The following is a 17,448-nucleotide window of genomic DNA, read 5'->3' as shown; positions in this document are numbered from 1 at the left end:
AAGTATGTGACACAATTAGACTTTGAGACTGAAATGAAAACTTTATTATAAGATATACATTGCATTATTACTACTATAAAGACTTTTATGTAGGGACATCTTTTATTATGGAATATATGTTGCTTTGTAAAGTAGATGAGACACTGTACAAACTGACACTTTGGGATTTGTTTGGTCCTTTAGACTAGATACCAATGAAGACTGGCGTACATGTCATCCAAAGGCTTGTCTAGGTGTCATCTCCATGCAAGGTCTTTGTTTAGTCCAGTGTTACTTCCTTTGGGAGACGGCTACTATGTTTTACTTTTGTACCATATTGTGGATGCCAAAGAACTTGCATTTGCCAAGGAATAATCTCCTGCAAGTAAAAAAACAAACAAATTAATGGCATGATAAAATGCAGAAAACAAGATAATTCAGTTTATATTTTATGGAAAACAGAAGTCTTCTTAAAGAATAGCACAAAATGAGTTAAACTGCTTCTGAGTATCATATACTTTGACCTAATGCCTATCTAAATTTACATGAATTCTGACTTATGGTCAAAATTAACAAAAGAACACTGGGGCTTTAAAAGGATTCTGTTTTTAAAGTGGTATCAAATAAAGACAAATTATACTTTACCTGCGATGCAATGTCATGAAGTAGAATGGTATAGTCTAATTCAATAAAGTCATCATTTCTTTGCTGTGACAAAAAATTAAAACCTGGTGTTTAAAACAGTATCACTGGGGGGAAAGTGACATTTTGATTTTTAAGATTAGCTTTAATTAATAATTATAATAATTTCACTTAGGTAAAAATAAAAATTCAATGCCATAATTTACCTCACTTTAGCTTGACAGAAAAACTACTGGTATTCTCTCACATTAAATAAGTATTCTTTCAAACAACATTTTAAAATCATGATTTCAAAATGGCTGGGGATTTAGCTAAGTGGATCCAGCACCTGCCTCGCAAGCACAAGGACCTGAGTTTGATCACTGGTACAAAAAAAAAAAAATCATGATTTTATATTTGTTATTGTAATAACAGTTTTACCTATTTACTGTTCAAGGTGTAGTAGCTACTTAAAAGCATTATTGTGTGTAGCTTGCTATTTAAGAATCACTAATATTTCCCTTGTTGAGAAAAATTATCCTTTACTTAATATATTTTATTACATTATAAACTGTATTATAGTATGTTGTGGAGCGTTCCTCTAATCCCAGCTACTTGGGAGGCTGAGGTGGGAGGATTGCAAGTTTGAGGTCAGGCTGGGCAATTTAGCAAGATTCTGACTCAAAAAATAAAAAGGTTAGGAATGAACCTCAGTGGAGCAGTGCTTGCCTAGTGTATGCAATGGCTTAAGTTCATTTCCCACTACTGCCAAAAAAACCAATAAAGGAAATAGCAGTGTGTGCCTTCATTAAAAGAAACCAATTTAATACTGGAAATTCTCCATTTGGGACTAAAAATATGCCACCAGCTACACAGAAAGACTGTATCTTCATAGGTTAAAGCCATCATCCTCAGACCTGCTGTTCTACAAAGGGGTCCTTAAGATATTTGATTGGTACCAGGGATCGAACTCAGGACCTTGTGCTTTCGAGGCAGGCGGCGGCACCACTGAGCTAAATCCCTGAGATATAATTGGTATATTGAGACAAACCCTAGATTTCCAAGCAGCTCAAATTCCTGGGCTCCTTTGGTTAATAGTGATTGTAAGTGTGGCTCCAGGGTCAGACAAGCATATGTTTCTTTGTAGTATCTTGAAGTAATCTTTTCTCTAAATAATAGCGACAAAGAATGCCCCTGAAAGATAATATATATATGTCTGTAACGGTTCTTACATTTAGATTTTAATAGGTAAAGAGATAGGATGCATATAAAGTGAAGTATTTAAACGCTTCTAGTGAGACTTTCATTAATACTTAAAAAAAATCACAATTTGGTGAAAGGTTACATTGAGAAATTATGATAATTTTATAACCTCTCCACCTAGACTCGGCTACTGAGGCTTCAGTACCCAAAGGGAATGTTATAAGCAAGGTTGCTGTCTATGAAATATGTTAGGAAAAAAGCTCACTCTCTTTCTGAAAATGTTGTAATACTTAGGTTAGGTTTTTGGTATGACACTCTAAGTAAAGTAATTGGGTATCCTGCCCTCCAATGTGAGTAGTTGTCTCATAAGTGGCTGCAAAAGCTTTTGGCAAAAAGGTGCTCTAGCTACAAGGGAGAAAGGAAAGTCCTTTTCTCCCATTGAGCTAAAACTATTTTTTGTGGTTTCTTTCCACTTTTTCTTTTTAGGCTATTAATAAAGCAAAATAAAAGCGTTTATTCTATGTCTTTAAGATCTACAATGATTCACTTCTAGTCATTGTATCAGACAATGAAACATACGGCTAGCAACAAATAAGATAAGAAATTGTAAATTATGGCCAAATGGGCTATAAAATGAAGTTATATACAGCTACCTAAAGAACAAATAATAGAACTGTTTGAGACAATACAGCAAACTTCACAAAGCCGGCAACACCAGTACTAATCCCTGGTGGGAAAAAGCCTGCTATATCTCTTAAGTAGCTGTGACCACTATGAGTAGAGAATAAAAACAATCTCAGTATTGCATGACAAGAGTAATTTGAATACAAAACTTAGTTTGCTAAAGGAAATAATTTATATTTAGCTGAGCACAAAAACTACAAATTGTTAACTTTAGACTTTCTTGAAAGTGCAGCTTTGCTAGTGATGGCTGTAAAAAGAGCTCTGAGGCCTTCTGTGTAGCACGTTAGAGACCAAGAAAATCATTATAGGTATAGAGCATATACCTGGGATTCTGTCTTACCTGTGCTAATAGTCACTGAACCTTTTGCTGTAGAAGAGGGCTTGAGTGAATCATCTTAATTTAATCTCACTTGCCTAACATGAAAGGTTTAAAAACCATCATTACCATATTGTCCTGTACAAGTACAATCTACATACTACTTATTCCTAGAAAAGTATCACTGAAATCTTTGGATTTGCCTTGGTATTGTTATACTGTCTCGTCAGTATATGACCTAACCCAGTACAGTTACTAGGAAGACAAATTTGAGGCAAAGGAGGTCTGTAGTTTTCATCCTGTAGCCGTTAAGTGACTTCTTTGGACGAGTTGCTGTTGCTTTGGTCTTTTCCTACAAGTACTCATCTTCTCTAGTCTTAATTAGGATTCGGGACTAGATGCTTCAGAATACCAAGTTCACCACTGTATTTTAAATGCAAAATGACTTTAGGGATGCTATATCCAACTGTGAATTATAGTACTTTTAATTAACATTAACCCTAACAGCATACGTTATAGAGAATACTTACCACTTGCTTGACAGTCTGAATTTTTATCATTTTATACCATGTGTTTTCAGTAGAATTCTGCCATATTATATAACCACAAGCAACCCAAGCTAAGTGTCGAACTGGCTTCATTTGTGGAGGTACATTTCCAAAGCTGTCTGGTGGGGGAAACAGGAATATATTTCATGTAATCATGCTGTGTATCCAGTATTAACCGTTTTTAAAAATCTAAATTCTAAGTCATGTCTTAGTTTTCTTCACATGTATACAGAAACAATGTAATGAAGCCATGGATCTGTAAAGTTTTATGGCCCCTTTTTTTTGTTGGATTACTTTGGAAATGAGTATTTTTGCCAAAGCCAGGATATTTACAGTATAGTTAACATTTAACAATTTTGAGCATGAATAAGATCAGTCTTAAAGGTGGAAAAAGTACTTTTCCATTCCATATGTATATACCTGGAATATTTTGTGCTTCTAGTGGTTCCTTCAAGGACTTGAGTCTTTGATAAAATGTGTTATCTTCTTCATCTGGGTTCTTCCCAATATCTCCTTCAAATGTGAAGTTGACTTCTGGTGCAGTACCTTGTCCCACCGGAGGGTAAAGTACTTCAGCTGTGCAGTTCACTGTAACTTGCTGTTTGAAATATTTTCACAAAAGATCCTTACTTTCAGGTACCCATCCATTACTAATTATTATTGTTTGAGCTAGGATTTAGAGCACTGATGGTTAACTGTTTCAGACTTCACTTCAGAGTAACTGTTTTGGGAACTATCTAACTGAGCCTAACCCATCAATTTTCTACAGAAAACATGCAACTACCTAACATTAAGTATCTTACCATATAACCTACTCTCATACATAATCTTGTAAATTCTAGTCCTAAAACTTTGAACTTTTAATATATTTCAATACTAGTGGAGTGTTACATTTGTAAGACCAGATTTTAGTCTGACTTTATATACCAACTCAAGATTAGTTACCTTTTTTTCCCCCTCCCTGGTACTGGGCAATGAATCCAGGGTCTTAGTATGCATTAAGATAGTGCTGTGATTAAGTTTTTATGTTTTTCTATTCTTCTTACTTCTTGCTCCTGAAATAGCACATTTTTTTTCAAATGCAGAGAGAGAAAAAATCTGTATATAAAGTTAAAAGATTGTCGTATATGGTTATGCTTTGTAAAGATAACTGTCTAGAAGTTTAAATGCCTTTTAGTGAACTTCCTTATGTTAGCCTTTATCTCTTCTGAATGATTCTCAACAAAAGGGCAAGCTTTTTAAAGTTTCAGGATGATTATGTTGCCATTTGTAGTTATTTCCTTTTAAATATGTCTAATAATTTCACACACACACACACACACACACACACACACACACACACACTTAAATTTCTTTTCCCTACTGGAAAGATTTTTAACAGTGGTATCAATTGACAATTCTATTGCTCATGAATATCTAAAAATACTTTCTTGGGCCAGGGATTTAGCTCAGTGGTGCTGCCACCTGCCTTACAAGTGCAAGGTCCTTAGTTCAGTCCCTGGTACCAAAATAAAGTATAAACACTTTCTTTACCCAATCAAGAACAGAACTAGAAAGGCAGCCATAAGAAAGTGGTCAAGACTGGAAAATCAGTTACTTAATTCGGTCATATAAAGGTCCAGAACCTAGTAGCAGTAATTCAGACTGCCCTATGAGTATGTAGCAAGGTAACTTATAGAACTGTAATATAGTCTATTTTCTAAGTATTACAATAGAAATAACTCAGGATGTATCGCAATACATAAAGATAGTAAAATATGAGCCATTTTAAGCTTTGCCCATATGGTTAGTTTTGTTTTGTTTTGTTTTTTAGAGTCACAGTAATCTTAAAAATTTTAATAGCCTTAGATCAAATACTAGCAAAGATGATCTGGAATATTTAGAATCACATTTCATTTACTAAAAAAGACATTTCACTTACTTTTTTGATAATTTCTTCTATGGAAAACTTAAGGTGATACTTGTGTCCTCTTTCTGGAATATCCTAAAATAAAATTGTGGCAGAGAGAAGATAATGTTATACTAGCAAGTCAGGTATGTGCTTTGGTAGGAGAATCCATTCTTTTTTGGTTGGGAGGACTGGCTGGTGGAGGAAATGATTAAACCTTTACATGTTGAAAAATGCATGTTGTAAGGTATGTAGTGTCTTAAGTTAGCAGGTTCTGTAGCAAGTTCATGAAGGAGAGAAGCGTAAAAATAAGATGAGCTTAGCTCAGGATTAATCACCCTTTGGATCTGTGATCTTTTAATTCTAATAATGCAGATACACCTTTGGGAAGAGTTTCTCATAAAGCCAGTGTATTCTCCAGTAGTGTTAAGTAAGTGTGAATTCCATTTTGAGACACGACTGCAAAATGGTTGGCAACCTAATACATTGAAATACTGGTTTTACTTTTGTATTAGTGTACCCTCAAATGATAGTAAACAAATTTTATAACAGTAAGAAACATTTAGGTATTTCACTTTAAAATCAAGAGACAAATGGAAAGTTTGTAACCCAGTGAAATGACAGCCTGAAATCCATAGTCAGTGTTCTGAGGCCATAAACACTTAATCAACCCTTTATCCAGAGGAGCGCATCCAGTTACAGTGACAGTGAAGGGTTCAGGACGCCTTTATTCTCCAGCTTTGGTTGTCAGTTTATCTTGGTCAGTTTATCCCATCTTCATTTTGGTCAAATTATAAGGATTGGTCTTCAAATGTAGGCAATGGTGAGTCATTTGGAGGAAGGGAGCTTTTGTAATAGGCATTTTCTGAAGACTGGTCCAGAAACCTACTACCAGTTCTCAGATTCTTTTAAATGAATCCTACAGGTCTCATTTGGGGAAATTACCACCTTATTTATTTTCCCTTTTCATTATAATAATGTCCATAAAAACAGATATTTCTATCTTATGGTCCAAAAACAGAACAAAAACAAACCACAAACAGCTGCAGCTATCTGCATGCAGACTGTCCCCAGGAAGGTTAACAGCGGAGGGGGTGGGGTGGCGCTCAGAAACAGGGCGGGGCAGGGCTGGAGAGCAGGACTCACCTCCTTCCGGGCCTGCTGCACAGCCTGCACCAGAAACACTTTGTGGGGGGTCCCTTGCTGGTAGTTGATGCAGCTCTCCGCCACTGAGGCCGCCCTGGAGGCTGCGTAGTGGTTCGGCGAGATTTCCATCTGGCGAGCACGGGTTCCTCCGACTTAACAGGAAGGTCTAGGGCGATCTGCCTGCGGGCGGGAAGACGGCACGCCTGGCTGGGTGTGCACTGGAGAGCTCCTTCCTCCCCTCTTCCTCCTTTCTGGGGAAGCAGCGCTGTGTGCTGTGGCTCCCTGTGTCTTAGATCCCTGGGCCTCGTGCCTCTGTAGCCCCGCCCCACTCCCCCAGCCTTCACTGCTCCTAGTGGAGGAGAAGCGGGCCAATTGTCATTCGCCAGGGAGGGCAGGTTTGGGCGACGTTGGCGGGAATTCTGCTACAGTACTGACCTTTATAGAAGCGTAGGGCTGGGGCTTTTGGGCTTTTGGGTTTTGCTCTTCTGTTGTCTCTTAAGGCCTTCAGTTTCCTTTGCTTCAGACCCTCCGGCTGCTTCACTTGCAGATTGGAGCGCAACTTGGACACCGCACCGGTCCTCACACAGGGCAAGGTGCACAGGTGTGCCAGGTAGTGTGAGTCCTTTCTTCTTTCTCCCCTGCTGGAATCCAGGAACAGGCTGGCTCACCCTTATCTTTTTCTGGGCTTGCATAAATTCTGCGGAAATACAGGTTTAAGAAGACTGCAAAGTGCAGTGCAGTATTACACTAGAGAACTGTGTCATTTGGGTGAGAAGAAATTTTTTAAATTTTACTGTATTTATGCCCTCTGCCTTTACTGATCTTAGAAACATGAGGTTTTTGATATGACACTGTGCTTCTAACTTGAATCACTTCGAATATTTTGCTTTCATGATGAAAACATAAATACTGTAAAAAGCTGCTTATGCAGGAGCAAGCTTGGTAGGCAGTATATTTTCATTCTTATTTTCTTCATTACTTTGTTTTGTCACTTGTGAAGGAATTTCAACTTGGGCTACTCTTTGGGTTTACTCAGGAAGCTGAGGTTCCTTTTTATCAGAACTGTGGCCAGAACTTCACTTTGGCCGGTCAGCTTAGAAATTCTGTTCTCTTTTCTAAAACATGGAGTTTTGAAGGATCTTTGAGTAGACTTGCCTGTTTAAGTTGTGATAATATTGTAAAAAGTAAAGTGAACAAAATGTATCTATTGCAAGGTGGTGTTGTTTTCATATGTTTAAAATTCATATGAAGATTTTCTTTGTAGTAGATTGTTTTAAAGCAGTATTTTTCATCCTTTCTAGTTATTAGCCAAGAAGTGTCTAGAGAATGAAAAGGTTGCTTTTACATTTTTTTATTTTATTATTTTGAGACAGGGTCTCACTATGTAGCTTAGGCTGGCCTTGAACTCACTATGTAGCCCAGGCTGGCCTCCAGCTCACTGTGATCTTCCTGCCTCAGCTTTCCGAGTGCTGGGACTACAGGTGTGCACCATGCCTGACAAGGTTGCTTTTCTTAAGCCTTTTTCTAAGAAACTGAAGGTGCTTATTCTCTTTCTCTTTCTCCTTTCCCCTCAACTCCCCTCCCCTATCCTCTCCTCCCTCCCCCTCCCCCTTCCCCTCTGTGTTTCTCTCTCTCTCTCTCTCTCTCTCTCTCTCTCTCTCTCGGTACTGGAGAACGAACACAGGGTCTTCACATTAAACTATGTTCTCAGCCCTTTTTTCTCTTCTTCTTTTTTTTCTTTTTTCTTTGTTTCCTGCTGAGTTAGCCTCCCAAGCCCACTGGATTACAGGTGTGGGTCACTGTGCCTAGCTGGAGTTCTCAAAAGGTTATGTGTATGTGTGCGTGAATGTGAATTTTTTAAATCAAGTGCTTCTTGGATAGTATCTAGGAGAAAGTGGTAGTATATACGCAAAAGGCACTCTGTTGATAATGAAATTTTAAGTTTTACAAATTGCTAGTTGCATTTCTTATGTTACTTCAATTTGAGTAGTAAATACTAACAGTTTCTAAAGTCGCTCATTTGAAGCCTTATGAATACAGTCAATTTCTGTGGATCTGAGCTAGTAACATAGATTATGGCATAGCAGGCATGTAAAAGTACCTATACCAACTTGGGCTCTTTTAAAAATATAGTTATTACAAAGGAACTTTAAGGCATATTTAGATGTAACATAAATAAATTGCATTAAGAGAATCTCATGTTTGGGTCCTTGAAATCTTAGTTACCCACTATAGTCTCATAAATGACTAGTCATCAGTCTATTATCCTCAGACTTGATTTAATGCATAGATTATCTTTGAAATGATGAAATTATTGTGGATCTCTGGAATAAGATGTTATACTATAAATTTTTGAAATTGTATGAATATAAAACTAAAAATGCATGTTGCTCACAATTTTGGTATGACTAAAAATAAAAAACTAAGATACTAATTAAAAATAACCAATATAATTTTAACATTAATTTTAATGTGGCAGATGATGTTTTGCCAAAAACTAAATTGTCTTTCTCATGCCAGTGGTTCTTTTGTCTGCAGCAGTTTTACATAGCTACCTGACAAGTCTTGGTTTTTTCACCTTTTTACCTAAACTACTGTAGAATCTGTCTTCCTGCAGTGCCTTCTAATGGCTTTTGAAGTGAATCATCATTTGTAGATTAAGTCAGTTTACATTCCTTGTAAACTAGTGTAGCCACTATGGAAATCAATATAGAGATTTCCTCAAAAAACCAAAACTGTCCCTGGTACCAAAAAACCTAAAACTAAAAATTCCCTTTGAACCAGCTATTCCGTAAGTATCTTCCTGAAAGAGCTAAAATCATCATATTACAGTGATACAAGCATACCCATGTTTACAGCAGCACCATTCATAATAGCCAAATATTCAAAACAAGTCTGTATGCCTGTCAGGAGACGAGTGGGCAAAGAAAATGAGGTACAGCATTTATACACAATGGATTACTACTCTTCAATAAAGAAGCATTGATAGATAAATGGGTGCACCTTAAGACCGTAATGTTAAATGAAGTAAATCAGATGCACAATTAAGTATAGAATGGTTTCTCTTACCTGAGAAACCCAAAATATAAGTAGAAAACAAAATAAAAGATAAAGGAAATAAGGAGATCGTTTTCAAATGGGAAAGGAAACCAGATGGAGGAAGGAAAGGGAAAAGGGAACTATCTGAATAAATTAGGTACAGCCATCAGATTTCAGGTACCTGTCCTCTTTTCCAAAAGTGTTAGGTGAGCACACTTCTCGGGGAGGGAGGCAGTCCAAAGGAAGTGTGTAAGTTCTTTGAAATGTAGGTTATTAGATCAGGAGCCTTACACTGAACTTTTTAATTACCTTTACTTGTTGGGGAGGACAGGGATAAGGGGAAAAAATGAGAACCAAGACCTGTCATGTAAAGGTACAAGATCCCAGTAATGACTGTAACTGTACTATATATCTAAAATGCGCCAGTAAACTCAATGAGAAAAAAAAAATTGCCTTTTTAATTTGGAAGTTCAGAGTTAGCAGAATTTAAAACCATAGATTACTTTGGTAGTATACCCCATCCTCATGTACAAGTGAGAACAGAAAGGAGAGGGATCTTTATCTACTGCAATAAAATTGGGTCGTATGTCCATCATACTCAAAAGAAAAGGTAAAAGTGATAAAATAATTTTTCATTTAAATTAGAAGTTATTTTATTTTGCTAACTGCATAATGCCATGTTTGTTTCCTCCCTCCTAAACCACTTTTAGGTTTGATTTTACACATAAAAAACAATCCGGTGGTGCAGGCCAGTATGGAAAAGTCATAGGTGTCCTGGAGCCTCTGGACCCAGAGAACTACACTAAGTTGGAGTTTACAGATGACACATTCGGGACAAATGTCCCAAAACATTTTATACCTGCAGTAGAAAAGGTAAATTTTAACAAAGCTTTGTTGCACTTTTATTTATTAAAAAGTTTATTTGGTATTGCATCACAGCATATGTAGTAGTTCTTGGGAATTTATGAAAGTTTTGTGTACTGTTTATTGTCACGGAATAATTCATTAAGATCCCCAGCTCCTGAGTGTGCTGTCATCTTTGCTGCTGGTTAATGTTCTTTTTGGTCATTCAGTGTTCAGAACCTGTTCTTTTTTTCATAAACTGGCTGTAAAATACTTAACCTCACAAAATTGAGGTAAAAAAGACACATATAAGAGGTTAATGTTTTGTTTGCTTTTGCACATTTCCTTTAAGACTGTTGTGTACCTGGGCCAGGGATTTAGCTAGTGGCACCGGATCTGCCTTGCAAGTGCAAGGTCCTGAGTTCTATCTCCAGTGCCAAAAAAAAAAAAAAAAAAAAAAAAAAAAAAAAAAAAAAAAAAAAAAAAAAAAAAAAAAAAAAAAAAAAAATAGAAAGAAAGAAAAAAAGAAAGGACCATTCTATATCTTCTGAAATGTGATTGATATAATCAGTGAATGTATAAAATTTTAAAATGTATTGCATCAAAAGACACATTGGCATTAATGCCACTGAAATGCTCCCCGTGCTTCTAACAACATATCGCATTGTTCTTGCCACTTCCTGGAGCGCTTCTGGAAATCTCGTTTTGTTAGTGTCTTCATAATGATGCGTAATTACAAATACTGTGAATGCTGCAGCCAAGTGCAGTCCAGTGAAAAGGCAGGCTAGTAAAGACATTGCGGTGTTTTGTCATCCAACTTTGGCACTGGATCTGGTGCCGTGCTACTTCTGACTCTTCCCCAAAGTAAAACTGACCATAAAAGGTGAACGTTCTGAATTGATTTAATAAATCACAGCAGCCTTGACACTACAGTTACACACACTCATGAAAGAGGACTTTTAGAACTGCTTCAGAATGTGGCAAGAATGATAGCATATTTTTGAAGCAAGGGGGTGGATTTTGAGGGGAATTCATGACAATGTTTTTTACTGTAATAACTTTTAAGTTTTAAAGAGTTACATTATATTTTAATCACAACTAGTGATTCTTATTTGATTCTTATTGATTAAACATGGGGATTGGGTCTTAAAAGTCAAACCACTAATTTTGATGTAGATTTTCTTTTAGGGAGTTCCTTACTTTTGCCTTTGCTGTGCCTTACCTGTAAAGTACGATCATGCTGTATTTATAAAAGGTTATGAGACTTAAGGTTATGAGAAAATGATCATTGTTCGCATTGCTCCCCAGCCAGGTTGCATCTTTAAATAATATACTTTTCCATCCAGGGGATTACTCATCTAGATGCCACAGTGCAATTTAGATAGTAATGTTGCTAATTTGAACTTTCTAAAAAAATTTTTAAAAATATAACAGACATCGTAAGAACATTACATTCTGAACACTAACTCTTTTGGCATTTTGGCAGTGCATCAGGGTGAAATTCCCTCATTTCTGAAGTCGTATTCATTCATTAATAGGGGTTTTTGGATGCCTGCGAGAAGGGCCCACTTTCTGGTCACAAGCTCTCTGGGCTCCGGTTTGTTCTGCAAGATGGAGCGCACCACATGGTCGATTCCAATGAAATCTCTTTCATCCGAGCTGGAGAAGGTGCTGTTAAACAAGGTATGCTGCATCTCAGTACCCTGTCTGTTTTCCCTTGTTCCATTGGAGCTTCGGAGAACACTGTTTTCGGTCTTCTCTACCCTGAGCACTAGGTAATGAATAAATATTTATAAATTTGAAGTGAGATCTCTCTCTTATAAAATTCAAAGTCTACCCTATTCTTTCAAATTATATTTATTCATTTAAATTCATTGATAACCTAAAGTTCTGTTTTTAATAGAGAAGACAAATGCTGAGGAATATGAGAAATATTTTAAAGATATGTTAACCACAGTCGTACTATTTTAGTGATTCATTTAAATGTCAGGAAGTCCATAAATTTGTAGATAATTTTTTAATGTATCACATTGTAGGCTTTAGGCATTTTGAATATAGCAGAGTATTTTGAAAGAATTCAGTAGACCTAGCCACAATGCAAACTCCTTGCTAAACTGATAAAAAACTGTCAGCCTTTTCCATGGAGAATAATACCAGCTACATGTATCAGACTCTGATGAAGACCCCCAAGTAATCACAAACACGTATGACTCTTTGCTTTTAAGAGAAAAAAATAGAATGATAACATAACAATTTGACATCAGTGTTGACAAGGATCTTCCAGTGCCCTGAGTCCAGAAAATTCATTTTTCTCATCAGCTATATCATATCTGTTGTTTCATAATTCATTAGTAATGTCCATAAATGTCTTAACACTGAAAAATTATGACTCATGAAACATTTCAGAAATAATTTAATGAAAGAGGGTTAAAGGGACAGTAGAAAATTAAATTAACCATGATCTGACTTCATAAGCATTCTGTCAATCATTGCTTTATTCATTCTATATAAATTTTAGACTTTATGTTGCCTTTGTTCTCATTTCGTATCTGTGATGAGGTATAGGGAATGGTTGGAGAAGGTTACTAATCCCTTGACTAGGTTGCTAATTCCTTATTTTGTTTAACCTGCTAGATCCTTTAGTAATTTATGCTGCACTTTCTCAACCTAGTAAATGTGCAAAGGAAAAGCACTAAAATTGAATTGAGACTTTGGCCAGGTTATGCAGATAAGCAGGGTGCTACTATGAAAATGAATTATTCACTTGATTCTTATTTCTTCATGATTAAAAGATAAAAATGCTTGAAACGTCACTTTGCCCCATAAATACAGTTATTACTTATCAATTTAAAATAGAACCGGGAAGCCAGGTATGGTGGTGCAAGCCTGTAATCCCAGCACTCGGGAGGCTGAGGCAGGAGGATCACTGTGAGTTTGAGACGATCCTGAGCTACTTAGTGAGTTCCAGGTTAGTCACAACTGTATAGTGAGACCTTGTCTCAAAAAAAAAAAAAAAAAAAAAAATGGGGCCAGGGATTTAGCTCAGTTTGATCCCTGGTACCCCAGAAAATAAAAAAATGAAACAAAATTATATTTGAAGTAAAAATAAAAATCAGGCCAGATGTGGTGGCTCACGCCTGTAATCCCAGCACTCGGGAGGCAGAGGCAGGAGGATTGCTGTAAGTTCGAGGCCAGCCTGAACTATAAAGTGAGATCCTGTCTCAAAAAACAAAACAAAACAAAAAAATTGGTGTTTACATTCCTAAAAAGAGAAAGATAAAAATGTAAAAGTCTGGTCTAAGGAAGTTCTTGCCAAACTTAGTAAGAAAACCAACTTTTGGGGCCGGGGATTTAGCTCAGTGGTTCCGCTGCCGGCTTTACAAGCACAAGGTCCTGAGTTCCATCTCCAGTACCAAAAACAAAAACAAACAAAAAAAAGAAAACCAACTTTTTAATATGCCTCCTTTGAATGCCGTGTGAGTTTCAGGGTGAAAATGTTGGTAAATGAGCTTATGAGTTAATATTATAATATTATTATTATTATATGTTACATATTATAAGAATTAGAAAAGCATTTTTTCACATTCTCATGTACTCTAATTTGAGACAAATTTTAAACTTTGTCTCTGAAATTAATCAGTAATGTAACTTAAAACTAAAATGTGAAACTTAATGTTCTCTGGCCATGTTTTACTCTATAGATAGGACCATTGCCATCATTTTGTGGCCAGTTGGTAGAGGTCCAAAAATACTGAACTTATAGCCACTCTGTAAAAGAAATAAAATCCAAGCCAGACTCATATTGTTAGTGTATTTAGCTAGATGAAGTCTTTTTCTTGATATCCTGTTCCATTACATGCCAGTTTTGAGTGTGAGTCCAGACAGACTGCTTCTTAGATACTGTACAAAAATGGACAGGTCATCCGAACTTCCCAAGGCTGCTTGATGATAATCTCACAGATACTGAATGAGAATATACTTGAAAACATTTGCAGCGTGCATAGTGAATGCCAGTCATTCTTCTTACTGGACTGCCCTTGTCTCGGCACTGTGCCTTGCCACCCATACCTCAGCTGTTTTGTCTCAAGAGTACTGATAGTAACATTTGTTGATTGCTTATGTGCTGTGTATTATGCCATGTGCATGAATTATCATACCTTGTTTTCATGTGACCTTAGGGTTGAGAAAGTTTAGGCTCATGCAGTTAATTGAATGACTGAGGCTTACTTCCTAGTTAGTGACAGGGCTAAAAGTTAAATCCAGACCAGTCAGCCTTTGACCACAAGCACTCTGGTAATCACTTTAGTACCTGGCCTGGTGATATGAGAGGGATGTTACTACTACTTTGAAATAGAAACAGTATCATCTCTGTCCACCACTTTGGCTTAAAAGATCCTGTGATGATATCAGTATCTTTACATCACACCTTTGGGAGCTATACACCACATAGATGCAATTGCTTTTAGAACTTTGCTGCCATGTGGCTGTTGAAAGATGACAGGGTGAGTCAGGTTCTGATTCGTGTCACATGGACCAGAGTTGATGGCATATATAAGGACAAGGTTCACTTGAAAGTGAATGAGAAAATGGGTTAAAGGAGGAAACTAAAGAGAGGAGCAGGGTCAGAACTGGACAGGTGTTATGGTTTAGATCTAAAATGTCCCATTAAAGTCTCTTGTATTCAGAGGTGATTGGATCATGGGGACGCTCTACTCATCAGTGGATGAACCGTTGATGAGTTCCTGCCTGAATGTGCTCTTAGGAGTGGGGGCTGGTTGGGTACATCATTGAGGGTGTGGCCTGGAAGGGTGTGTTCTTGGCTCTAGCTCCTCCCATCTCTCTGCTAACCTTAAAAACTACTAATCTGAAGAAATGATGCTGTTTCTGTGCAGGTTAGAATTGTTAACTGTGATAGAAATGTCTATGTAGGGTTTGTCAGGGCTTAGCCAGTGAAGCTTAGGACTTGGCAGTATTTCTGTAAGTTTAGTTATTCCTCTCTTCGGAATAGAATTCACTAGCACAGATTAGTCAGTGGTAGGTGTGAGCCTAGGATATGATTTGAATTAAAAAATATTTCTAAGAAATGTTAGTACTGTCAACTTTATCCAGAGTTCTGCATCAAAAATATTTTGAGAGAGCCGGGTGTGGTGGCACATGCCTGTAATCCCAGCACTCAGGAGGCTGAGGCAGGAGGATCGCTGTGAGTTTGAGACCAGCCTGGGCTACATAGTGAGTTCCAGGTCAGTCTCAACTACACAGTGAGACCCTGTCTCAAAAAACAAAACAAAACAAAAAAACCCAAAACAACAACAAAATATATGTGTGTGTGTGTGTGTGTGTGTGTGTGTATACATATAAGAAAGTTGCAAAAAGCAAAGCTGAATTTCATGTTTCACAGTCCCTAAGACTCTCCTACGCTTCTTTGAGATGAATTTTTAAAAAGTATTTGGGAAGTTTAGGCTATGTGCAAATACTAAGCCATTATGTAAAAAAAGGTTGAGCTCCTGTGATTTTTTTGGTATCCATAGAAGGACCTAGAATGAATTCCTCACTGATATTTAGGGTGACTCTGGATTTCAGTGCCATTATATAATTATTGCACTCAATTTAATAGTGTCTTTAGAAAGTGCTTTAATGACTATAAGAATGATAGCTTTTTGCTATGCTTATTTTTGAAGTTTCTTTGTCATCTTTTCTGTGTCTTGCTTAATGCTTTTATTTGAACATAGATGCAGCCAATCTGAGGCTGAAGTATTACTCTTCACTAGTACAATTTCCAATAGACTACAAATGTTTGGAGTTTTATTGTACTCTTTCCATATTGCTGTACTACTTAACCATCAACCATTGTTTGTAAGAGAAGTGTTCTGCTTATGTGTTAAACTGGACAAAAATAGAGACATACACATTAAGTTTTAGTGCAGAGTTGATTCCCAATATTGAGTCTGATATCTTCATTTTGTGGGAAGAAACTTGAGTCCTGGCCAGAGTATGTTTTCACAAAAGACATATAATTTGGCAGACATAGAGCAGAAACTAGAAACTAGTCTTCTAGATCTCAAGTGATAAAATTGTTCAGCTTAAAAGAAACACAGGTCTCAGGAGTGACTTGATTCTTCCTTCAAGTATATGAAGGGTGCCCCCCCACCATCCCATGATGTTATTTTCTTACTATAAAAGACAACTATGTGCTCCAGCTTACAAGAAAGAATAGACCTACTAGACATTAACAATTCCCCGAATCCAAAGATTTCCAAAGGGATTAAGTAACACAACTGGGTAATTTTCATGATAAAGGATTTGATGACTGAAGTTTTAAGATCCTTTTGTATTCTTTGTAGTTTAATGAACTTTGAGGATAAAAATATGGTAATGGAAATAATACTATAATTAAATAATATTTTATTGGAGTTTTCACCTAGAAAGGTGACTGTTAACTGCTACAAGAAAATGAATCCAGATCAGATAATATAAGGTCATCTGTTTATGTAACTTTGGGAGGGTACCATCTGTGTCTTGATCATAAAGCTGGAAGAGAAAGAGTTCTAGTTTGTTGAATGATCCAAAACATTTTTTATAAATTTAGCTTTGGCCAGTGCAACATTGTGTATCCTGGAACCTGTTATGGCTGTGGAAGTTGTAGCTCCGAATGACTTTCAGGGACCGGTAATCGCGGGAATTAACCGGCGCCATGGGGTAATCACAGGGCAAGATGGAATTGAGGACTATTTTACACTTTATGCAGATGTAAGTACTATTGGTCATTGTTTTTAAAAAAAAAAAATTTTTTTAAATCTGTGGAAGGAAAGCTGTTAGTTTCTGCTTTTGGCAATTGTAAAGCAAATTGGCACATTTCCCTGTTGAATTTGTGGCTTCTGTATATGAGGCGACTTCTGTAATTTACTTTTTAGAGCAGCTCTTAAGTGTGAAGCTAAAATAAGATTCATTTCATCTCGGCCTTTTGTGAATATGCTATTATTGAACAATCATTTTTTCTTTCTCATTTTAGCTTCCTTTGCCTAGATGCTTTATTATACTATCTATGCTGTATTGGGGCCATGTGTAATTCTCTTGCCCTGTACCTGGGTTCATCACTTTAGAAGACCTCCTGGCAGACACTGCTCTCGGCATCGTGTCATTAAGTGAGCAGTGGAGGGGTGCGGGCGTAGCTACATGGTAGA

The 17,448-nt window shown here is 36.9% G+C and overlaps 2 protein-coding genes across 2 annotated transcripts in view; one reads left to right on the top strand and one right to left on the bottom strand.

Annotated features, from left to right (window-relative positions):
• Gfm1 (G elongation factor mitochondrial 1) overlaps positions 1–17,448 on the top strand; it is a 44,356-nt gene that overhangs the window by 25,531 nt on the left and 1,377 nt on the right. Inside the window, exons 14-16 of the mRNA XM_010636922.3 lie at positions 10,135–10,297; positions 11,806–11,950; positions 16,854–17,014. Of these exons, the coding sequence (XP_010635224.1) occupies positions 10,135–10,297; positions 11,806–11,950; positions 16,854–17,014 (469 nt within the window). The remainder of the gene's footprint in view (positions 1–10,134; positions 10,298–11,805; positions 11,951–16,853; positions 17,015–17,448) is intronic.
• Positions 25–6,716, bottom strand: Lxn (latexin). The gene is made up of 6 exons (XM_010636920.3): positions 6,386–6,716; positions 5,273–5,335; positions 3,772–3,949; positions 3,334–3,470; positions 625–687; positions 25–358 (listed from the first exon to the last, which is right to left on the bottom strand). Exons 1-6 carry the CDS (start codon positions 6,512–6,514, stop codon positions 260–262), a joined length of 669 nt encoding a protein of 222 aa, XP_010635222.1. The 5' UTR covers positions 6,515–6,716; the 3' UTR covers positions 25–259.

The sequence above is a fragment of the Fukomys damarensis genome, unplaced genomic scaffold (assembly GCF_012274545.1).
Source record: "Fukomys damarensis isolate Sample0158 unplaced genomic scaffold, DMR_v1.0_HiC HiC_scaffold_37, whole genome shotgun sequence".
In the NCBI taxonomy this organism is placed as follows: Eukaryota; Metazoa; Chordata; class Mammalia; order Rodentia; family Bathyergidae; genus Fukomys; species Fukomys damarensis.
This window is presented reverse-complemented; position numbering and strand designations above follow the sequence as displayed.

What these genes read in the sequence shown, in the direction of transcription:
- Lxn (XM_010636920.3), bottom strand. Translation starts at nt 6,514, where the DNA reads ATGGAAATCTCGCCGAACCACTACGCAGCCTCCAGGGCGGCCTCAGTG. An exon ending in TGCAGCAGGCCCGGAAGGAG is followed by an intron (nt 5,336 to 6,385) that starts GTGAGTCCTGCT and finishes ATTTTATTTTAG; the next exon opens with GATATTCCAGAAAGAGGACA. An exon ending in AGAAGCACAAAATATTCCAG is followed by an intron (nt 3,471 to 3,771) that starts GTATATACATAT and finishes TTCCCCCACCAG; the next exon opens with ACAGCTTTGGAAATGTACCT.